General features: G+C 37.1%; 1 protein-coding gene across 2 annotated transcripts in view; it reads left to right on the forward strand.

Moving 5' to 3' along the window:
• ADAMTS6 (ADAM metallopeptidase with thrombospondin type 1 motif 6) overlaps positions 1 to 24,620 on the forward strand; it is a 143,473-nt gene that overhangs the window by 10,292 nt on the left and 108,561 nt on the right. The window contains exons 4-6 of one of the 2 annotated variants that reach the window (XM_035902263.1): positions 6,551 to 6,768; positions 7,287 to 7,370; positions 7,901 to 8,046. In XM_035902263.1, coding sequence (XP_035758156.1) covers positions 6,551 to 6,768; positions 7,287 to 7,370; positions 7,901 to 8,046 — 448 coding nt within the window. The remainder of the gene's footprint in view (positions 1 to 6,550; positions 6,769 to 7,286; positions 7,371 to 7,900; positions 8,047 to 24,620) is intronic. The other variant, XM_009646879.2, reaches the window with a different exon arrangement.

A 24,620-nucleotide genomic window follows, 5' to 3' on the forward strand; every position in this document is an offset into this window, starting at 1 on the left:
GAAAGCTGTCACTTAAGCCTCTTGAAATAAGTGGAAGGATTATGAAATGTGGAATGATGCAATTTTTACCATTATTATATCCCTAGAAGAAGGAAGGATATTGGCTTATGTCTGATGTTATCTTCTAGATGAATGCTAGGAAGTCATTCTCGTCCAAGTGAGGATGAAGCAGTGGCAGCTAGTTTGGTCAGGTTGCATTCAGTCGTTCTGGTGATATCTGTTGTATGCATCATAGGTTGATCAGAGCTATGCATCTTGTGTGCATTTTTTGTCAAATGTGCTGTAATTTTTAGCATTTATTCCTTTGCATATTTGATGCTACCTTTGTTCTTGGAAGCTCCTGTGCATTTCCTGAGCTTTCATATCTGGCACATCCTAAAGTCCTTATTTACTGAAATACTAAAGAACTGCTTTTTACAAGCCTGAGACTGCTATCATGCTCACATTCACCTCAGTTTCTCCTTTTCTCATTGTTTTGTATACTACTTCCACTCCATGAAAATTTCTGAAAAAAACTTGCTTTCCCCCAAAACTGCAAGGTCTTACTTTTCCAGATGATGTGCTATTTTAATGTTTTTCTGTGGGTACCAAAACCTTTAAAACTCATTTTCTGAGCACTGTTGCAGCTTTATCCCAAAGTGACGTAGCATCCAGAGCATCCCCAGAATAATCAAATATTAATTTTCAGTTTCATAGTTTAAAGACCCTAGGACTAAAGCCAGGTTTACAGTAATCTTTGGGGCGTTTGACTGGTTTTGGAAGTTTTGAGCAATCCAATTTTGTGTTTTAAAATGCAGTCATAACAAACCCGTAGCTGCCTTTTGGCAGTATATCACTTATTTTGTCTGGAGACTGATTTTAGCTTTACCTTCAGAACAGTTTTGCCAGTATAATATGCTGGGAGGAATCTGCTTGTGTAGCTGTACCACTATTCATGGTCTGGCAAGTTTCCTCTACTGTAATCTAGACCTCAATTTATCATGTACCTGTTCTATATCAGGGAAGTGGTCAGGGTTTTGAAGTGCTGGTAGAAGCAAGGGGAGTGTTATTTCTGACCTTCCTGAGAAAAATTTCAGTAATTGATAGAAAGTGGGTCAGGGAATTTGGTGAAAGGATGATCAGAATTGGTTGGGATGAGCAAGTGATGGATTACTTCATAGTAGATAGTAGAATTATGGTAGCTAACACAGGAGAATATAATTAGAGAGGCAGGGAGATTCAGATAAGAACATGGGATAGATTTTCATAACTTAGATTTTAAGCAGACGTAAGAATAATTAAAAAGTGAAAGAAGTTAGATTACTATTTCATGTATGTATTGTCACAAAGTTAACTATATTTTATTAAATATAGCTGAAATCATTAAGGCCTTGGTAAGAAGTTGACCACTGTGAAATTCCGATTGCTTCCATTGCCTCAAATCCTGAGACCACTGGGTTATCTTGCAGAATGCTGTGTTTGGACAGTATTGAGAAACAACAGAAGTTGACATATGAAAGGTGCAGAGTGGCAGACTGTTTAGGGATGGCTGCCTTACATAGTGGTTTTACTCATGCCAGACATTACAGTTGGTGTATTCTAAAATAGAATCATAGAATGGTTTGGGTTGGAAGGGACCTTTAAAGATTATATAGTTCAGCCCCCTACAATGAACAGAGACACCTTCAACTAGATCAGGTTTCTCAGAGCCCCGTCCAACCTGACCTTGAATCTTTGCAGGAATGGGGCCTCCACCACCTCCTGGGGCGTCGTGGTTTAACCCCAGCTGGCAACTAAGCACCACACAGCCGCTCGCTCACTCCCCCCACCGTGGAACGGGGGAGAGTATCAGAAGAGTAAAAGTGAGAAAACTCGTGGGGTTAAGACAAAGACAGCTTACTAGGGAAAGCAAAAGCAGCACACACAAGCAAAGCAAGGAATTCAGTCACCACTTCCCATGGGCAGGCAGGTGCTCAGCCATCCCCAGGGAAGCAGGGCTCCATCACGTGTAACAGTTACTTGAGAAGACAAATGCCATCACTCCGAATGTCCCCCTGTTCCTTCTTCTTCCTCCAGCTTATATACTGAGCATGACATCCTATGGTATGGAATACCCCTTTGGTCAGTTGGGTCAGCTGTCCCAGCTGTGTCCCCTCCCAGCTTCTTGTGCACCCTCCCAGCTTCTTGAGAGCTTGGAAGTCCTTGGTCAGTCTAAGCACTACCCAGAAACAACTAAAACATCATTGTGTTATCAACATTCTTCTAGTACTAAATCCAAAACACAGCACTATACCAGCTACTAGGAAGAAAATTAACTCTGTTCCAGCCAAAACCAGGACATGGGGCAACCTGGGGCAGTGTTTCACCACCCTCATCGTAAAAAAATTCCTTTCTTGTATCTAGTCTGAATCTACCCTCTTCTAGTTTAAAACCATTACCCCTGCCTTATTGCAACAATCACTGCTAAAAAATTTCTCCCCTTCTTTCTTATAAGCCCCCCTCCTCCCCCCCCCCTTAAAGTACTGAAAGGCTGCAATGAGGTCTCCCCAGCGCCTTCTCTTCTCCAGGCTGAACAACCCCAACTCTCTCAGCATTTCTTCACAGGAGGGGTGCTCCAGCCCTTGGATCATTTTTGTGTCCCTCCTCTGGCCCCACTCCAACAGGTCCATTGCTCTTTTTGTGCTGAGAGCCCCAGAGCTGGGTGTAGGACTGCAGGTGGGGTCTCACCAAAGCAGAGCAGAGGGGCAGAATCCCCTCCCTCGACCTGCTGGCCACTCTGCTTTTGAGGCAGCCCAGGAGATGGTTGACTTTCCGAGCTGTCAGCACACGTTGTAGGCTCATGTCCAGCTTTTCATCCATCAGTACCCCCAAGTCCTTCTTGCCAGAGCTGTTGTCGATCCCTTCATCCCACAGCCTGTATTGATACTGGGGGTTGCCCGAGCCCAGGTGCGGGACCTTGCACTTGACCTTGTTGAACCTTTGAGATTCACATGGGCCCACTTCTCAAGCTTGTCCAGGTCCCTCTGGTTGGCACGCTGTCCCTCAGGCATCTCAGCCACACCACTCAGCTTGGTGTCATCCGCAAACTTGCTGAGGGTGCTTGATCCCACTCTCTGTGTCACTGATGAAGATATTGAACAGTACTGGTCCCAGTATGGACCCCTGAGGGACACCACTCATCACGAAACTCCACCTGGACATCGGGGCATTGACCACTACCCTCTGGGTATGACCACCCAGCCAATTCCTCATCCACCAAACAGTCCACCCATCAAATCCAAACCTCACCAATTTGGAGAGAAACATGTTGTGGGGGACCAGATAGATGACATCCATAGCTTTTCCCTTGTCCACTGGTGTAGTCACTCCATGAGAGAAGGCCACTGGGTTGGTCAGGCAGGACTTACCCTTGGTGGAGCCATGCTGGCTGTCTCGAGTCACCTCCCTGTCCTCCATGTGCTTTAGCATTGCTTCTAGGAGGATCTGTTCCATGATCTTCCTAGGAATGGAGGTGAGGCTGACAGGTTGGTAGTTCCCAGGGCCCTCCTTTCTACCCTTTTTAAAAATGGGTGCAATGTTTCCCTTTTTTCAGTCACTGGATGACTGCCATGACTTTTCAAATATCGTGGAGAGTGGCTTTGTTACTATATTCCATAATTATCCCCCAGTGAATTCCCTCAGGACTCTGGGATGCATCTCATCAGGTCCCATAGACTTGTGTATGTTTAAGTTCCTCAGGTGGTCTTGAACCTGATCTTCTCTTACAGTGGAAGGGACTTTGCTCCTCCAGTGCCTCCCTTGAGGTCCATCCACTTGAGAGATGTGGGAAGAGGGGTTGCCAGTGAAGACTGAGGCAAAAAAGGTGTTGAGTACCTCAGCCTTCTCATCCGTTGTTACCAGTTTGCCAGTTGTGTTCATTGTGGGGGTATGCTTTCTTTGACCTTCCCTTTCTGGCTGACACACCTGTAGAAGCCCTTCTTATTATTCTTGCCAAGCTCAGGTCCAGCTGCACCTTGGCGTTCCTCACCCCTTAAAAGATCTGCCAGCTCTGTTCCACTCTCTTGTTCATGAGGGCAGTCTCCCAGGGGGTTCTATTGACTAACTCCTTGAAGAGCTGGAAAATGAAAAAATTCTTGTGTATGCATTAAATCATGATGTTAAAATAGTAAGAAAAAAGCAGCATATAATACTTCAAAATAGTCTCATAGTGGCATCTTACATAAGTATCTTCCTATTGCATTTTGAGATCTTTTTCTGTTTGTGTTCTCTTCTCTCTCTCCATCTTCACCCCCACCTAACATCTTTGGAGGAGTGACTTAGGAAAACTTGGGTACCATAGCTGTGAACTCCATGTCTACACATGTTTGGGTTTCTTTTCAGTTGCAATTTAAAACTTAATTCCCTGCTCTTTTAATCAGTCTTTTGGATTTAATTACAGTGTTTTTCTGTGGTTTTTTTTTCTTCCATTTTTGCTTTTTTTACTTCCTGATAGCTGTGTTCAATGTTAATGAAATTTAATTTTTTTTCTTTTTAATCTAGGAATATGGTGGGAAAATGACATAACTTGTCACAGAACTGTTTTTGTTAAATATGTTGCAAACTTTCGTTGACATACTTTAGCTTTTCAAAGAAAATTCAGTCAGCATTATTTAGTGTTTTTAAAGTAAAACAGTATAAGCATTGAGGAGTGTGAGCCTAAGTACTCAGGATTGTTTCCAGCTTTCCCATTAGTTTGAGACCTCCTGAAGCCTAAGCTTCTCATGTGATAAGGAAAGGAGATATGTTTGTTTTTGTGAAGTCTTCTGAGACCTTTATTTGAAGGATTCTATCAAGATGAGTCCAAAATAATACTTTCTTTTTTTTTTCTGAAAGCTTTCTGCATGAGCTCTTCAGTTTTCAAATGTTTAGAATACATTTGCATCTTTGAGTGAAAAATTATGAATAAGTGTGGAAAAAGTATTGTGTTTCTAAAGTAGTTTTAGCACTCTTAAGAGCATCAGAAACCCTGAAATGTCACCATTTGTTATTTGAAAATGGAGTGGTATTTTTAGAATTTTAGTGCAGAAGCTGTCAGAGAAAATTCCAGACATTCCTAAATTACTGCTTAAGAGAGATGAAGATCTTTGAACAATTAAAGCAACTTTGAATTTCCTACAATAGATATGAAAAACATTATAGAATCCTCAACAGGCTTTAATATTTGATACAGTTTTTTAGAATGGATTATACTGGTTGCAGAATGAGGACAATTTTGTAACTGATATTTTTTTAACTACCAGGTTTGTTCTCATTTTTTGACTTTTCTAAAATATGCACTTCTTAAAGCCAACATTGTGGCCTCAAAAATTATGGAACACTGCAACAGTGGGAATGCTGAAGCTTTGTATTCCTGTTTTTTACCCGAACATACGTTCTTTATGGTGTAGTTATTGCTCTTTGAAAATAACATGCTTAGCTGAATTGCTTTTTCACAGAAGGCACTGGTCCTATCTCAACTCATCTTTAGCTGAACCCATTTTAGTAGAGGTAAGGATGCATCTCAGAAATCGCACACTTGAGCAGTCCTGTTCAGACAATTAAAAATGTATCTTAACTGCTAATGTTCTTATGTTCATCCATAACTAGCAAGAATACTTTAGATATTTTTAAATCCTACTTGGGTAAAGCCAGACTAACAATATACTTTGCTAAACTTAAGGTAGAGATCTGTGTGGGCTTTTGTGGAAAAGGGATATTTAATACACGCAAGAATGCCACTTTTGCAGGGAAGGGTGGGTTCAATTTTGTCCTGAGGACAGAAATTAAAATTCAAAGTAAGTTTATAATGTTTATTTTGCTGATGGTTACAGCTGTTTTCTTTTTAATAATCTTTTATATGCAAGAAATAGTTTTTCTACACATCTAACTGAAACAAGTAGAAGAATCAACATACTAGAATTAAAATTAGTCTTAAAAATAATTAGAGCAATTATCCCATGTCACGCCATTTTAAGCTTCCCATTATAGTTAATTCACGAGGTAGATAAAACATAATCTGGTAGCTTTCTGAAGAGAAAATTAATTTATTTGGCCCCAAAACTGTTAGGTGTGTAAGCATAATTGCCTGATAATTACTGACTTTCACAGGAGGGAAAAAGCTTTTTTGGTGCCTTATCAGTGTGTTTAATTCCTTAGTATATTTTGATAACTTTTACCTCAATTTTGAATTTTTGGTTTCCACTATGTTTTTTCCAAATGCTATAGCTGTCTTTTTCTTATCCTTCACATTCAGAAGTGTGCTTGTGGTTAATTACAACTGATCTTTGGTATTAACATAGATGTGCAGAGTCAGATCCATTAAGAGAAGATTGATGATTTATTATCCTAAATCAAGTTAGGGAAATTTGAGAATATTAGAACTCAAAGTTGGTTTTCCATTATATAAGGTATTTTAAAATAAAAAAATTTTTCTTTGCCTCAAGAAAGACATCTTTTTAGAAGCTTGAAGGTAGTATTCTCAACATAAAACAGCTGCATGTGAATGAGTTTTAGTAGTGACCCCTCTGAAGTGTTTAATTATTTTGGTTCCTAGAAGACCTCGCAAGAAGTGGTAAACCTTGGTGGATGAGTGATGCATCTGCTTTTCCAACTTCACTTCCAGTCAATGACACATTAAGCAGTCATAGTCGACAGAAGAGATCAGTAAGCCTTGAACGGTTTGTGGAAACGCTGGTAGTAGCAGACAAAATGATGGTGGGATACCATGGTCGCAAAGACATTGAGCACTACATTTTGAGTGTAATGAATATTGTAAGTTTCATCCCTCTCTGTGTTCATATCAATATGCATCTGCTGATAGGATAAAGCAACTGTATTTTATTGGCATGAATAATGCTTTAACATTTATCAATTTGCAGGAATTAATAATTGAAATATGGCAAGTGTTAGCATTGTGAGAAAAATACAGTACTGTTTCTGTCAAGAAGTACGCTGTGATCACTTATATTTTTTGTCTTTAATTTTAAATTCACATGAATACATTCAGGTTCTGCATTTCTGTTCTGTTCAAGTCAACAGTCTAAATGCTCCTTGTGGTGGATGAATTATGAAACAAGATATAAAGACTTTTGATTGAAAAGTGTGACCCAGGAAATTTGTTTTGCTGAAGGGTCATTTTTTTGTCAAAAAACAACTTTTATTCAGGTGATAAGGATAATTAACGTTATGAAATTACATTGAGTGAGAAAATACATTCATTTTTAACCATTTAGGAAACAAGTAGTGCTTCTTGTCTGACTTTGTGCCTTTTCTTATTTTCTGGAGGTCAGGTTGCCAAACTTTATCGTGATTCCAGTCTAGGAAACGTTGTGAATATTATAGTGACACGTTTAATTGTCCTCACTGAAGATCAGGTAAGAGCTGTTGCACTAAGCTTTATATCCCTGAAATACAAGTTACGTTATTGTTTAATATAGGTTTAATTTAATTTTCCAACCTAAAACATCCTGTGATTCTATGAATTATTGCTTGAAATGGCTGCATCTGAGTACAAAACCTATCTCGTAATCTTTGACTACTTTAATCAAGATGAAACAGTTCAAAGGAATATTCCTCATGTATCATCTCAAAGTTATCTGTTCTTACTTCAGGTGAATATTACTACACCTTTGGAGATGTCAGTTTTATTTTTAGAGCTATATTTTGATATTCTGATTTTTTTGTATTGACATAATCATTATTCAAGTTGGAGTAGAAAGAATGCCTGTTCAGTAATACACAGCTGAACTTGGGGTCAGATTTTACAGAGATAAAATTTGGCAAGAAGAGTTTATTCCTAGAAACCACTGCTTCTAATTATAGTCCCATTTTAGTTTTCAAAAGGATTAACAACTGACCTTAGTAATTTGTTTGGAACATTTCTGGTATGCATGTTGTATTGCAGCCAAACTTGGAGATAAACCACCATGCAGACAAGTCCCTCGATAGCTTCTGTAAGTGGCAGAAATCCATTCTCTCCCACCAAAGTGATGGAAACACCATTCCAGAAAATGGGATTGCCCACCATGATAATGCGGTTCTTATTACTAGGTATGGTCATTATTAGTATCGTGTTTGTTTTATTTTATTTCTGTAGCTTTCTTGTTCTTACCTTTTTTTTTACGTATATAGGCTAGTTGTAAAGTAATATAATTGGTAGGTAATCTTAAGAGGAGGAAAATTAATAGATGGCTTGTCTTAAATATATCAGACTATTTGGAAAAGTAAGATCTTTACGTGCTTCTGCTGTTATTTTCATGTCACAATTGCCAATGCAAAGTATTCCGGTAGAACAGAAGGGTCCTATTGAAGATTTTCTACTTTTATAATTGAAAAGAATTCATAAGATTATGGAGAACAAAACAGTATGGAAAAAGTTTTGTTAACCATATATAATGTTTTTTATAAGAATTTCAAGCCAGAAGCTCAACTCCTGTAATAGTATTTCTGCTGAAAAACAGGTTCTTGCAGATTCAGGCAATGTGAGAATCTGCTTTGTAGCTACTTTGATTTATTATGCTTAATTAAGATGAGAAGTGACAGTTTTAATAGGTAGTTTCAAAGCCTGCATGTGTGCCCATTTGTTTGCTTCTATTCCACTGTTACTGTGATGAATTCAACAAAGCTCGCACTGTAATCTTGCAATCCTGATAAACCTATTCCTGTTTGTCCTATGCAATTTTGGGTAGGCAACTGTACTTTATTAGGAGATCAGTTTCCCCATTGTTTAAGGACACTATTTATTCTTTTCTATTTTGTTTAAATAGCAGCAGGTACAGCAGCACTAATCTGGATTAGGATCTTTTTATTATAGTTTCTGCTTTCCAGGACAACTTCTGTACTGCTTTATATGTGACCTATTTGTGGAATCATTGTGTTCACTGCAGAAAATTTTTCAATAGTGATTAAAATAATGGATCTTTTCTGGAATTTTGCATAACAGGTGTAAAAGTGGTGGGGTTTTTTTGGAATGGGTGTTTTTTATTGGCTTTGTTTTGCATAAGGAATATTTTTTTTAAAGATAGAAAGGCAAATGGATCACTTGTGTGTATTTTTGCATTCATATTTCAAATATAATTGTTACATGTGGTCATTAATACTACATGGTAACAATTGGAATGATTAAATGCCAGAGTGATTTAGAGAGCTGTTATAGTCCAAGAAGTTTTAAAAAATAATATTGAAGTCTCTAATGAAAATAAATTGAACAAAATTCAAAGTACAATACAGTTACACTCCAAGATCTTGATTTTTCACAAAGGCCTTTGTTAATGCTTAATTTCTTGCATACAAGTAATTCCTTTACTAGGGCTGCTCACATGTAAAATTAAATGTGTCTTTACAGCTGTGCTGTGCATAGCTTTTACTGGTATAATTTAGGCAGTGGGTGATAAAGTGTAATCCGTAGGTGGTATGGTTGTGTCAGTTGAAGCCCCCTCATATGTGTGTATAAGCTGCATTGGCAACACTATATTATTACTGTTATGGCTGAATAACTTGACATGTTGTTAGTGTTATTCTGGCACTGTAGAGCACAGTTGTTTATTTTCTTTCACTGTTGTGCTTTAATAAGTTTTATTACTGTATATTCTGTACTGCCATAGCTGTGAACAGTTCCAGACGAAGGCTTAAGTCATGCTAACTTGCAGGCCTTTAACTGCAAAAGGAGCAAGTTTGCAGAGAACATGAATAATACCCATTGAAAATTAAGTTTTTTCAGCAAGTACATATTAAGGACTTATTTTATTCTCCATAATGGGGGCTTAGTAGTTATATAAGTATGCTGCAGAGTTTCTTTAGGACTTGCGTATGCTATCTTTTAAAAATTACTTGTGATAAAAATAACTTCTGAGTTTACTTATAAGAAAAGTATACTCACTTCTAAGTATATACCTGTATTTTAAATCAACAAAGTGCCTCAGTGTAGTATCTGCAGGCTAGTAATAATCTACCTTTATAAAGCATTGCTAAATGTTTGTTTAGTTATTATGCTTTCACAGTAGCATGCTTGTTTTCATTCATTTACTATAATAATTGTAATTTCTAAAATGAATCCAAAGGCTACACTAATCAATTTGAATGGATCAATCAGGCTTTTACTTAAACTGCTAGCTATCCTGGCTCTTACTAATAAAATGTATCAGCTATATGTGAACAATGGATTTTTCTTTTTTTAGCTTGGAATGAGTAAAGGTAAATTTATATTACTATAAAATGTATAAAAATGTAAATCCATTAACTTTAAATAATTCTAAATGAACTACTGAAATGGTAACATCCTTGTTTTAATTCAATTTTGGATCTCTTGCCTCATGAACCAGATTTAATGCATTATATGTGAAAGACAAGGGTATAGCTACAGTGCTTTAAACTCCTAACGTGTTGGAGAAGACTTTAAAAACCTCTACTACCTGAAGGAATTGAACCTATGCTACCGAATATTAAGTTACATTTTAGCCACTGTAATAGTGTTTTGAAAGCAGTTTCCTGATTCTGTCCCACTGATGCTGCTCTGCTTTGTATGGAATAACTACGCTTTCATTGAATTTGACACTGGAACCATTTTCGGTCATTGTGTGTATTGACTATTTTATGGAAAGTAGGAAAGTTTCAGTTCAACATTATAAATAGTTTTATGTTGATCAAAACCAGATTTTTCAGTAATTGATGTATTTGAAAATGTTACCTAGTCCTAGCTGAGTATTTAATTTGCAACTACAACAACCTTTATCTGAAAAGTGGGACAAAGTTGTTAAGGAGTCATTATCTTCATCCTTACAAATGATGTATCTCAGGCTTTAATATTTTTTCTGTAGTTGTCCAAATTGGGTTCTTGGGGGCAGGTGAAAGTAAAATACTAAGCAGACAGGTTTTAATTATGAAGGTGATTAACAGTGAAATATTGTTAAGACAATGTCTTCTTTTTTCCATGAAGTGACTTTGGCTTTAGATAAACCTAGTGAATCCTTAAAATTCTTTCATATTACAAATTAATAAAAGTAGAAGAAAAATTTCTATGATTCCCTATCTCAAGTCTTCTGGGAGACAAAGAGTAGTCTTTGCATTCAGTTCCTGAATTCCTGCGTCACAGATGTCATAATCTCACTTTTTAGCACAATGTTGGGTTCTCAGATTTGTCATTTTAAGACTCAGTGTAAGTTTGAGAGTCCCTATATATTCTCCCTTGTGCATCCCATCCCCAGTGTAGAAGTATCGATTTGCCTTCTTGAAGGTAGTTCTTGTTTTTTTGCTGTTCTTTTTTTTTTTTTTTTTTTTTTAACCTTCTTTTATGGTAGCCTGCTTTCTCTTTTTGTTTATTCAGAAACTCCCTAAGAAACAGAATCTCCATAGTTTACCTTAAAAACACAAAACTTCAGAGGTCACAATGTACGCTACGATATTGTTACTTACTTTTGGAGAACATTAACCCAGCTTCCCTTCCATTTCAATCAGTTGCTTCCTTCTCTTGATCTTACAGATCATAAAGCAGGAATTATGGAATTCCTCAGCAATACCTTGGTTAACTTCAAGCATATACATTATGAACAAAACTTTTCCGTGTTGCATGCACCTGCATAGAATGGTAGGGCCAGAGGGTTGCATTCTAGGTTACACTTCGTAGCAGGGGTGGAGGAGATGACAGAATTTAAAAAAAATGTATTTTTTTTTTTTCTTTTACACTCGAAGAGTTCTCTAGTACTACATTTCTGTGTAGCTCAAGATGGTTAGTCTGATTTGTCTGTGTACTAAGTAGTTGTTTTTCCAAATGACATGTGTGACTGACTCTAATGGAGTCTTTTCCTTCTGTGAGGGAAGATCCAGACCTATTAATTTGACTTCTGGTGTTTCAGTAGGTCAAGTAAAAGGCGTATCAAACAGCGCATAGAGAGGAAAGTTTCTGCGGGGAATCCAGAGCCTCTGTGTGTGTATCTCTAAAGGGGCAGAACTTGGTCTTTGAGATGCAAATGTTTTAAACAGAGGAACATTTTAAACCATACTCACTTAAAGAGGTAGTATTTCTCAAAAGTTCTTGCACAAAATGCCATCTCCTGTTGGTAGCATCATACCAAGAGTTTGGTTTATGTTTTTCAAACAGAAAACCAAATCCGCTGTGCTTGACAAAAGCATTAAGATCTCTTTGATGCAGCTACAGGGCTTGTATAGGAACATAAGTGAATCCATGCAAAAAACTTTGAAAGTTTTAGGTTTGGGACTGTAAAACTGCATTCTATTTCTTTCTCCCCTCCTCCTCTTGTACACTGCTAGAGATGCACTTATGTAGATACAGCTTCTGAAATTAATGACTTACAATGTCTTGAAATGCAAAAATCTTTTCATTGGGTTAGAGTCCACTTTTATGAGTGGTTTACTGCTTTAGCAACAATGTATTCCACAGCCCCACTGAGCTGATGTGCTCTGTTGGAGGAATCTTCATTTGCTTGAATGACGAAACAGGGCCCTAAGATGTTTTTATTGATTAAGCCAAATACACCTTTATTTGTAGGTTAGACTGGTGTCATTAAAAATGTTCAGTACCACACATGGTATAAGTTTTCTGTTTGTCTGGGTTTTGAATGGGCTTGTACATGTTAATTTTTGTGAGACAGTGAATGAGCTCTCTCAATACAGACTCTTGTCTTTTTGCCAGGTACCACTGTACTTGTAATTCAGTAAGTATTGCTAAGCAGTGTGGTATGGCTGCTGTTAGCATTAACCCTGGTATTAGTATGCAACATGTTTCTAGCAGCAGTGCTGAAGCCCATATGGGAGGCATTAGCAGTATTACACAACTGGTGGATTTTTCAAGTCTTTCAAGGAGAGAAATTTTACAGAACTGGTTTATGTTTATTATATATGTACAAGATTAACTTAACAATGCTTCAGTTAGTTGTGCCATCATGGGCAATGTATACTCTTTCATTTGTCTGTGAGGTACGCATCCCCTGTGCATGCCAGTGCTGCTAGTTTTTCTAAGGGGGCAGAAGGTATGTGTACATAGCAGCAGTCCTAAACTCCTGTGAATCTTGTGGTTCATAATCTAAAGAACTGCAGTGTTTCTGGCATTGCTGTAGATACTCAAGAGGGCAAAAAGTTTCTTGTTTCATTTTGCATACCTGTGTAGAGCTGACCACAATCATGCCTTTCATTTTTTTATAACATTAGGGGGTTTTAGGCAGCCGGGAATGATTTGGTAGTTACATTGTCCCAATGGCAGTCCTAAAAGGAAATGTATTTTATGGACACAATTGCCCTTATGCATGTCAGTTGCTTATAGGTTAGTAAAATACTTTTATTCTGTAATAACAAATAACATTTCCCCATCAGGTTCTGTACTAGTTAAGGCATTTGGTAGTGAGGTAGGGCCAGCCAGGACTCTGCACATTCCTTTCCTCCTGCAGGTCCAAGATAGTTATGCTTCTTTTCTGAAGCACTTTTCCACTTTTTTCTGGGCTTCTTAACTTGTTGCCAGGATTTCTTTTCTATACAAGACACTCTCACGTTGCTCTGTCAGGACAATTTCCTAGCCTTGTCCAATAAATCTGGACGTTCAAAGTGTTTCTGTTTCCATGAAGCCCTGTCTCTGATCCGGATCCTGCGTTTTCTTCCTCCATTAATGAGAAGGGCTCCAATTTCAAGAAGTAATTCTGATGTCAGTTGTATCTTTGCTTCTGACTTCCTTGAATCTTAGTCTATTAAGCGGTTATGTTTTTATGCAGGCTTTCAACTTGTCCTGCTGGAGTTCCTTGCAGTGAATTTAAGCCCCTGACAGGAGGTTGTTTTTCCTTAGTTGATTTTTGTGCAAAAATTGTAAGATTGTCCATTGACTTAATGTCCTGGAGATCACATGTATGAGATAATTCTTTTGAGAGAGAGGGTTGAAAAGCTGAGATGTATATGTTGCCCTTAAATGCTTGTCTCTGCAGATGTTTAAAATGTGAGGAGCCCACTTTCCAGATAACAACACTAAATTCCCCTTGCCTTTTTGTTTTCAAGGAATTAAAGGGGTGTAAGTAAAAAATCTATCTGCATATTCAAAATGGTCTATTTAATGAAAAAGCCAAACTTGAAATGTACCAGGACTCTGCTACAGCAGATTGAGGAAAGTAAGGTATTTGATGTTGTTTGCACGGTGCTTTGCATAACAGGAATATTTGTACCAGGGTTTCTGTACATGGCATGTTCCTTGCACTCCTGTTTAGACATCTGCTACTGACCACTGACAGAATCAGTATGTTGCTAGATGTGGTGCTGGTACCACAGTTCTTATATTCTTACTCTTGTGTCAAAACCATTTTGTGGGTCTTCATTATCTTAAGGCCTATTTGAAATTACTACCCTGACTGACAAAAGAGAAGTTGTGGCTGAGAGATGCAGCATAACAACTGTGAGCTGTTACAGCAGTACAGGGTCTCTGTGTGTAGGTGATTTGCTTTAGGTACATATGGGTCTACAGCCATGTTCCAAGATTGCAAGCCTTGCATGTTCAGTGGGGGGAAGAACATATACAAGGATTTCAGTGGCGAATTCTTCCTCATCGATTTTCTGTATGTCTTTTTGTAAGCTGAGAGGCTGTAGGCTGTGAAGTAATGATAGAAAATCAAATTAGATAGCACAGACAATAAAGCAAAATACACAATAGCTGGGAACTAATAAAATCAGTTGGCATACTACGTAATTCCCATCTGTGTGACAGTTATATGCTTACTTGGGTGGGTTTTTTGTTCTTCCACCCCCTGTTAACAGAATAAGCCCTGAAATGTTGTTCAAGGTTCCTGCTCTTGGCTGTGAATTTTTTGGGTTTTGGGGGGAGGAGGTTAGTGTAAATAGTATCTTTAAAATTTATTCCTAGATTTTGTAGCTGAAAGGAATCAAATAGACTCTGTGGGATTTGAGGGAACTCACATGGAACAATAAAGTAACTAGAATGTGAATCTGAAAAACTGCTTATTGCATGGCAAATGTCAACCAGCAGGTGATTTGCAGCTAATTAACAAGCACACTGTGTGAGTGCAATGTTTTCTAATCAGTAAAAAGGCTGTTATTTTTAATTTCTGATGCCATTAGTTGACTCTTAGTTTACAGTTGGCTAGTTAGAAGATGTGTATTCTGATTTGGTTTATAAAATTTGAGTCTGTGAGCATGGAAGGGTGAAAAAGGTATAAGGTATACCCAGAGTTTGCCTAATCTGTTCCAGATGGACCAAGTGTGTTCAAAACGTGTTTTCTTTAATACCAAATCCAGAAGAGTAAACTGGTATCATGGAGTAAAGCTAAGGCTTTCATGCTCTGACTGGAGACTTCAACTCTAAAAGCTGTTTTCTTTTTTTATTTTTTTTTTTGTTAGATTGATTGAAATACTTGGTACTGAGTAAAAGGACAAATAACATCTCAATTGAAGACAGAAATTTTGAGAGTAATCCCACAAAACATCTCTTAGGCTGTGCTCACTGAGTGGGAACTGGTTATACACCTAATGATTTCCTGACTGGAACACTTGAGGATATCTACCAGCACACAACATGGGAAGTGCAACTCCATACTGCCCCCAGTTTAAGTCTTTCTCTAAATGAGGCAACAAAACTTTTGGTAATTAAAAATGCATTGGAATAAATCCATAAAATATCAAACTACATTTTCTGCTGATAGTAAAGGTATATTAATGCCTGCTGTAGTTTACAAATAAAACTTTTCCTTTTACAGGAGACTTACTACACAAGAAAAAAAAAATCAGTGAAAAATACTTTTGTATGCTCTATTTTTCCCCCCCTTTTTTTTTGTTCTCCAGGCATTTACCTTCTGAGTTGCACAAAGGGTCATAAAACTATTCAAATGATAGTTTTTCCAGGAAATGTTTGGTGGTAATAGTTTGGGATATCTGTTAGAACACTCAGTTACTGCTTGGCCAGATATCTGAGGAAGGGCTTTCTAGCAGTTTGAAATGCCATATTTTGCCTTCTTTTTTATAAAGAACATAAAAAATATCTCATTTTTAATTTTTCTTAGTGGTCTGAGTAGAATCCTAGTATTCTTTTTTTCCCCCCCTCTCTTGCTTAAGTACAATATCAGGTCTGTTACTATTTTCACAATTTACAATGACTGGCAGAATAATAGATATGCAAGTGAGTAGCTGTGCCCCTCATTCTTAACAGTCCAGTAAAACATATTAGGCCCATTTCTACCCTGGATTTTCACCAATTTTGGATTTTGTCTGTGATCTGTTGCATAAATTCTGTCTTTCACCACGCATGAATATATACTACATTTTCATGTTTTCTTCACATTTTAAACATCAGTCTGGACTATTTAGCTGAACTTTATAGATACATTTTATTAGATTGCTTATGTCTAAGAATAAATTAAAACCATGTGCTTTTAATTAGGACACTGGTTGTAAATGAAATCTTTTAGTGGCAACATCATATCCATTTAATTTTGGTATTCAGTATTCTTCCATTTCTGCTAGTTTACATCAACCTGTCCTAATGAAGGGCACAATTATTTATGTTTTGAGGTCAATGGCAGCATGCCCGATATTTCAGTAGGATTTGGATAAGATTTCAATTTGAGTTCATAGCTCGTTCATTTTAATTATGCAAATAGTCATGTAAAACCTAAAGTGAGCACTGTTTGTTCCTTGCTACTTAATAACTTTTTGAAATATTTTGCAGCTTGAAAATGTGGATTAATTAAGTTAGGCACATGAGTGTCTTAACCTTTTTTAAATTAAGGATGACACTTTCTCTGAAGTTATACCCAGTTCTGTATTAAATTCACTGCTTTTATAAATACTGATTAAGCATAGTGATAGATCACTTCCTAACTAATTTTTAAGTATATTCAGCGTGTTAAATGTACTTTCTAAATTGATTACCGCTACTTACAAGATTAAGTTTGGTTTTTTCTTTTTTTTTCTTTTTTTGCTTGCTTGCTTTATTAGTGAATTTACAGCAGAAAAGTAACACTTGAAAGGAAATCTCTGGAAATTTTCCTGTCGAAGAGCAGGTGTGAATAGGCAGGAGCAGAGGATGTTACAGAATTGTCCCAAGTAAAGAAGTATGTTTTAGTTAATATCTGCAGTTGTAGCTATTTGCTTTCTCTTTCATAATGTATGATGAAAAATATGGCTTAAAAGGCTATTAAAGTTTTAACTGATCTGGATGATGGAGGTAAAGTAAAAATCCAAAGTTAAAATTCTATACTTGAATATTTTGTAATTGCCATGCTGGCCTGATCATGTGTGCTCAGTTAAGTGGTAATAAAGTTGATTCTGAAATCAGATCTGCTAAACAATAGATAAAATTTTGCTTTAAACTCAAAATCTAACTCTTGTTTTCAACTCAAATCAAAACACTTTAATGAATAAGAAATTTGATGAAGAAATTTGTTTACATGTGGTACATTCAGAATTAAATTACCACCTGTTTTGCATTCTCAGTTATTTTCGTAACTGACATCTAAAGGTATATGTTTCACAATCTTTATTATATGAAGTAAATGCTGGAAAATATGGTTGTTAAAATTAAAACACCGAGATAACACTGAGAACTAACTGAAATTCTGGTCAAACCATTTATTTGGTGTGAAGGAATGGTGGTCTGGCCAACTGTAAATAATCAAATATGAAATTGTAAACATGTTTAATGACTAGCAAGTCTTGTACAGATTTGCACTTTCATGTGCTATACTCCAATTCTTCCTACCATTCTTTGTTTTCTTTTCTCTTCTGTTGCTGCCACATTGACCTATTATCAGCAGGTGAAACTGTAGCACATGGGAATACACCAGATGGGAATATACTCAGCAAGTGTAACAATTTTGCTTTTTTTATGCTTTATCTTTTACTTATTTCTAGACTTGAAACTCTCTGTACTTCTGATGATTTGGCCTTTGCCAGCTGTATTCTACTGCCTAAGCTAATACAGGCCAGCAATTACATTATCAACAGTGTGAATAAAAAAGATCTCTTTTAATGCTGCATAATTAATTATCTTTTTTAGATCACTAATCATTAATCATCCACACATGCACTCATGTAAAATTTTAGACACTCCTAGTTTAAACTGTTAATATACATACCACTACTTATAGTATTTCAAAACTATATTGAAGTAGTCCATGAACACTATGGAGATAGCCTACCACTGTGCGTACATGTGGTAGTAGTAGCTAATGTTTAATCAATGTTTAATTATTTATTTTTTCAAATTATGCATGAGTAATGACTGATCACTGCTTTAGCAGGCAATCTCTTATTCAAGCAATTTTGTATGGTCTAGTGAGCCAGATGTTAGTTTGTCAATAGCGGTAGGTATTCTAATATTTGATGCTTTGACACAGTATTGTGTGTAGATTCTTTGTACTGAATATTTCATATGCTTTTTCTTTCTTGCATTTTGTAACTACCATATAGCAGGAGAGAAGTGGCTTTCAGTTACATGTGCTGTTGAACTAGACTTGAGCAATGGTCAAGATCAGTTTCAACTATTTATCATTAATAGGAAAATACTCTTACATGAAAAATACTTCTATGTGAAAGAAGCTTTTTTTATATTTAGGTTTTACATACTGTGTATAAGCATAAAGTTTGATGTTAGTGCAATGAATTGTAAAATAATTAGGGCTGTGCATCCTTTATTTTAACACATAATCTCATATATAGTTAGGATGGTGAATTCCAGCAATGTGGCAATTGACAGAAAACATTAGACTCAGTGAGGGGAGCCCTTGGGTGATATCAACTCAGACTGCCGGGTATGTTGTTGCTGATAATTTGATTCGCAAAATTGTACCAGCAGTCACTAAGTTTTGAGCACACATTGCAGTAGCGAATTTTCTCAGTATCATTTTATGCCAGAATTGTTTTTTTAATCTCATTAGTGGAAGCAAGCTGAAAACGATGATTAAAAGTTATTTTGGATGGGTTTTAAGTACCTGATTTTTGCCTTCAGAATAACTTCTCAAGAAAGCTGTACTTAAGACCAGCCTTAACCAGTTAAAACCTACAGAACTCTTTTGTGACCTTTGTATCTGTTTCTTCTCATCTACTTTTCACCATGAAAGCATTCTTTAATTTGGACCAGAATTGGACGAGAAGCCCTTCTGTACCTTATTCTCTATTTCTTCTCTATTATTCTTTATTTATTCTCTATTTTGGACTAGATGATCACTGTAGGTCCCTTGCAACTGAAATACTCTATTCTTAATGGTTTATGGAAGCTTTCATTTGAAACAATTTATTCAGGCAAACACTGAATATACCAAGTGTTTTAAAGTGAAAGGTTATAGTGGTGAACTTACATTCTTCAGAGAGAGAGGAGTTACTTCTTTTCAGTATGTATTTGCCTGCCTGAAGATTAAAATTTCCTTTAATACTCTTTATACTGCAGTATGAAATGTTTTTTTGGTGGCAGTACAGTGCAGTGAAATTCATCGCATTCTGTTTGCAGCAAAGTTTGTTACATTTAGCAGTTTTATTTCAATAAATTAGATATGTTTCTTTATGTGTAATGGAGAAATTACAATTGTTCTGACCATTAGAAATATAAAAAATGTAATCTAAAAGCATTTTTAACTGTTACATATCAGACACGTTATACAGTGGGTCTTCTTTGGCTGTAAAAGATGATTTTTCATCTTCCTCAGCCTCATCCAAAAGACATTTCTGTCATCAGAATAATGTATAATGTTGTCTTCCTTTGCCTATGACCTCTATACATTTAACTTCTCTTTAAGTGGTTCTGTTTAGTGAGTTATCAGGAAGAGTATTTACTATGGCTGCAGTCCTGCATTTTGATCTGTAAGTCAAACTCCCATGCTTATGCCAAATGCCTTAAATATTAACTTGGCTCTGCACAATTATGTGTATATATATAAAAAAAAAAACACAACCGTGCATGAATATATCATACTGAAGGATTTAGGCCACATAGAGGGCAGACTACTTTCTCATTCTTGCTTATGGTTGATAACAACTAGATTTAGTGTATGGAAGGGAGGGGAAGGAACATGAGAAAATTATGTGTGTGTGTACGCATGTGTGAGGAACAACACCAAAACCCTTATATTATTTCCACACTTTTAAAGCAAACAAACAAAACCCTGCCTATTCCTCAGCCTGAAACACTAGAGTGTTACTCTTTAAAACTGTAATATTTAGGACTTTTACAATGTCATAGTGTTATTTTTTAAAGGTATTTCTTCCAACTTTGCTTGTTTTCTTCCCTGCCATGCTGCTGATGTGACTTCAGTTCAAGTAATATGACTTTTGTAGAAGTAGCAAGGAAAATAATGTTAACGGTATTTTCTTTAAGCCTGCAAAATTATTTTTACTACTTCAGTCATCTAACATTAAGCTATGCCTTCTGGTAGAAGTTGCTGTTACTGATCTACTTATATGTTGCAAATGATGTGTGCCATAAGCTTTTCAGTTATCCTTGAGATTCAGGTGCATCCTCTGCTCTCCTGCTGCATGTTAAAGGGATTCTTCTTCCACACAGATCTTGAATCCCTTGTTCCCCAAGTGCCTGGTGCAGCTGTATTTTCTTGTGAGGTGGTCTGGAGCAATGTTTTGTGGGACTGGTGATACAGATGTTGTTTTAGTGTCCTATTTCTAAAATCACCTCATCTGTAGAAATAGAATGTGCTATTGTTAAACAGTTATGTGGAATCACAGACCCATAGCAGTGTAAAATAAATGCTAACAAAGCTGAAGCGTTCATCAAGGCCCTTTGGCTGAGAGTTTAGTTGCTGTGCTACTCTGTAGTCTTGTGGAAGATTTGGCAATGGGGATTCATGCTCCACTGTTAAGGGGTTTTCTCATTCAAAGTTCTTTTTATCCCCATAGGGTATTTCATTAAGGAATTTCAACTTTAGTGTTGCTAGACTGTTGTCTTCACCTTTGGAATGCTAGTGTCCCTTGATTGGATGTAGTTAGAAAGCATGCAGTCTGTAAAGTCTGTTCAGAGGCTCAGAGAGAAAACATTTTCATTCTTAGTCAGATGATGTACAGTCCTCACTGTGTGAACCTTCTTCATAATGGTACATGAATGTTGTGTTTTGTACACAGTTGTAAATTTATTTGATGCTTGTAAATGGCAATTCCAATGATGGAATTTATCAGTGTGTGTTTTCAGATACAAGATGCTTTGATAATAAGTTTGAGATGAGCTGTTTCCTCAAGTTGTCCTTTAGCATTACTGTGTCAGTGTGTAGTTTCTTATAGCTCACAAGAAAATACTTAATTTCTGGAATTTGTGTTGTCATTCTATCAAATACTGTGATTTTTGTAGATAAAGTACTTTTTAAGATGATAGGTTAAAAACTAGATACAAATTAAGAAAAAGAGTATAACTAAAAAAGATTATTTTGTGCCTGATAGCACAATATCAAAGAGATTTGCATAAGTGAAGTGGCAATTTAGTGTAATATTTGGAGGGAAGGGGATTATAAAGACATAACAGAGCCATGGCCGTGACTCTCTCATACATTGAGGCCTGGTGCAACTCTGCAAAATCAGGACAAAAATGGGGCTGAAACCTTGACCTTAGTAGAAATGCTCACGTAAATTACGGTTTCCAGGATAAGGTGTTGTCTTTGTGGGTGTTTCTCATCTGTTAAGCATGTAAGCTTGAACTATGTGGAGAAGAGAATGCTTCTTGCTAAATCACTCATCTGGGATACGTTCACTTCTGCTTTTCTGTTGAATATTATACTAATACCGTATTTTAACATATTTAAGTTTCTTGCAGTTCTCTTTCTTTGGGCCAGAACTTTTCTAGTTTCGTACACATTTTTATGCTGTGAACACAGAAAGCTCCAAGTTGTATTGATCCAAGTCTTTTTTCAATCCTGAGAAAAGGGATTCTAGATTGGAAGATGGGAAATCAAATTTTTTTTTTTTTTTAACCTTGCATTTCGCTGCCCAGAAACTGGATTGTTTGGAGTTGTGTGGTATATTTTTAAGCAGGTTAAGGAACTGTATGTAGTGTAAAAAGATTGCAGTGCTTCTGCGAACCTTTTCAAACACCATCTGCCTTTTTCTAATTTAATTATTATCTAATAGGCGTGCTTGATCTGCTGTCATCAGCTCACTTACAGTAATGTAATTTGAAAGTTAAAGGCCTAGCTAATTTTTCTTGCGTGTGCATTTTTACATAACTTGTAGGTACCTTAAGCCCTCCAGTTCTAGACTTTTTGCCTTTGGCATATCTGTATTGTATGTCTAAGTCCTCCCTCATTCTTAAACAGCAGGCTGCCTCCTTTCTCCTCAGTTGCCCTAGGTTGAGACAGACCATTTTCTTCTTGCAGTAGGCCAAACCTCTCTTCTAGCCTGCTAGCTATTTTGTTATAACCTCTTTCACTTAATTGGTGTAAAGAGTTTTACTTGCATATGACTAAACTTCTTATTAAAAACAAAAGAACTTCACTGCTACTTGCCACTATAGCTAAGGAAGGCCTTGCTTAATCTTCAGAGCCCATTCTACCATTCTTGCTCTGGTAGCTGCTTTGAAAAATATTTCCATGCCTGACATCTTTAAGACAGGCATCACTGCGAACACTGGATAATTGCTTGGGATTGTTCGGGATGGATGCCCCCCTGGGTAGAGATATGCAGTTACTATTGCCCTGGATCCCAGGAACAGTCTCCAGCAATTTAGTCTTACACTGAAGTCCCCCATAACAAAGATGATGTGTGTTGACAGCACTACAAGAAAGAATCAAAATTACTACCAGTACCTACTGTGCATTAGGACTTCATGCACCATGCTTTCCCATCCTTCTTTCTGCTTCCTCTGTCTCTGCGCAGCCTGGGTTTTGAAGATGAGAGAAAATGGTGTGGGTCAGTTTGGGTGTGAGTGTGTTTGTGTGGAGGGGGGGAAGTCATGCCATGTCAGCACAGAGCAGGAAGAGAGAAAGTGGTTGTCTGTTGATACTATGGAAAGAAAGATGCCCATAATCATACTGGTTGTATGATTTTTATGAACATGTGCATATGGACAGTGTATCTTGAAGACCTTAATCTGTTGGTAAGTAACTTCCCTTTTTTTGACTGTCATTTTGTTCTTAAGGCTGTCACGACATGTATTGCTCTTAGGAATAATGTCAGTTTACATGCTGAAACCAAGCTTGAGAAATTCCTGTTTTTCACTAGTATAGACTCCCTGAACACTATATGAGACATAATTTTATAGTTGTTCTCAAAACAAAGTCTTGATGGTCTTCTACTCCATGCATCTATTTTTCCCAAATAGTTACCAAGTAATTTCCTGTTGCATGTGGTGAGGTCAAATCCAAGACTGCCAGCTCATGATTGCTTCATATTTTCAAATGCAGCTTTTTGGAGGAAACTTTAGAAACAAGGTCAGATGTTTCTGAAGTTTTGCTTTTCACAGATGAAATCTTTGGAAACACAGTTGATTTTTTTTTTTTTTTTTACCCTTTTTTTTTTTTAAAATAGCCATCATAAATCTGCTGTTGATTATACTTCACTGAACTGTCATCTAATGTATTCGAATGTGTTTTCCCACTAAGGTAGTAAAACACAAGTGAGGCTGAGTTATTTGGTTGAAAAATGTAATGAGAGTGCTGAAGGACTGGAAAGGGAATGCTATGCAAGTACTGCAATAGTCTTTAAGTTCTGCAGAGGTTCCAATAAAGCAGTTTACTATTGTTTTGCTATGCTATATTATATGTGAAGATTTCCTAGACAAACTTTTGAAAATAAAGAGTCTCTATACCATGCTGTTTTGCAAAATGTTTCAACATTTCCACCTCCACTGAACTTTAAAGCTGCTTAGAGCTAAGCGCTTTCGAAGCATATTTCTGCTTTTTAAATTGCCAGTGTGGGATGGTTTTTATTTTAAGAGCTCCTTATTCTCAGAAACACTATTGGCAAATAAGAAAGTAAGATGGCAAATAAGAAAGTAAGATTGTGATTCTGTCAAAGATGCAGTAGTTAATATTGTCAAGTCAGAAGATTTTGGTAAGGAATTAGGGCATGTCAGAGGTAGAATCACAGAATCACTTTGGTTGGAAAAGACCTTTGAGATCATCGAGTCCAAACTTTAACCTAACCCTGCCATCCCACCACTAAACCATGTCCCTAAGCACCTCATCTATCCTTCTTTTAAATACCTCCAGGGATGAGGACTCTACCACCTCCCTCAGCAGCCCATTCCAGAGCCTGACAACCCTTTCGGTGAAGAAGTTTTTCCTAATGTCTAGCCTAAACCTGCCCTGGCGCAACTTCAAACCATTCCCCCTTGTCCTATTGCCCATTACCAGGGAGAAGAGACCGACCCCCACCTCCCTACAGTCTCCTGTCAGGCAGTTGTAGAGGGTGATCAGGTCTCCCCGCAGCCTCCTCTTCTCCAGACTAAATAACCCCAGTTCCCTCAGCCGCTCCTCACAGGACTTGTGCTCCAGACCCCTCACCAGCTTGGTTGCTCTCCTCTGGACCTGTTCCAGCAATGCAACATCTTTCTTGTAGTGAGGGGCCCAAAACTGAACACAGGATTCGAGATGCGGCCTCACCAGCACCAAGTACAGGGGCATGATCACTTCCCTACTCCTGCTGGCCACACTATTTCTGATACAGGCCAGGATGCTGTTGGCCTTCTTGGCCAC

This window comes from Egretta garzetta, unplaced genomic scaffold (assembly GCF_000687185.1).
Source record: "Egretta garzetta isolate BGI_Z169 unplaced genomic scaffold, ASM68718v1 scaffold439, whole genome shotgun sequence".
Classification (NCBI taxonomy): Eukaryota; Metazoa; Chordata; class Aves; order Pelecaniformes; family Ardeidae; genus Egretta; species Egretta garzetta.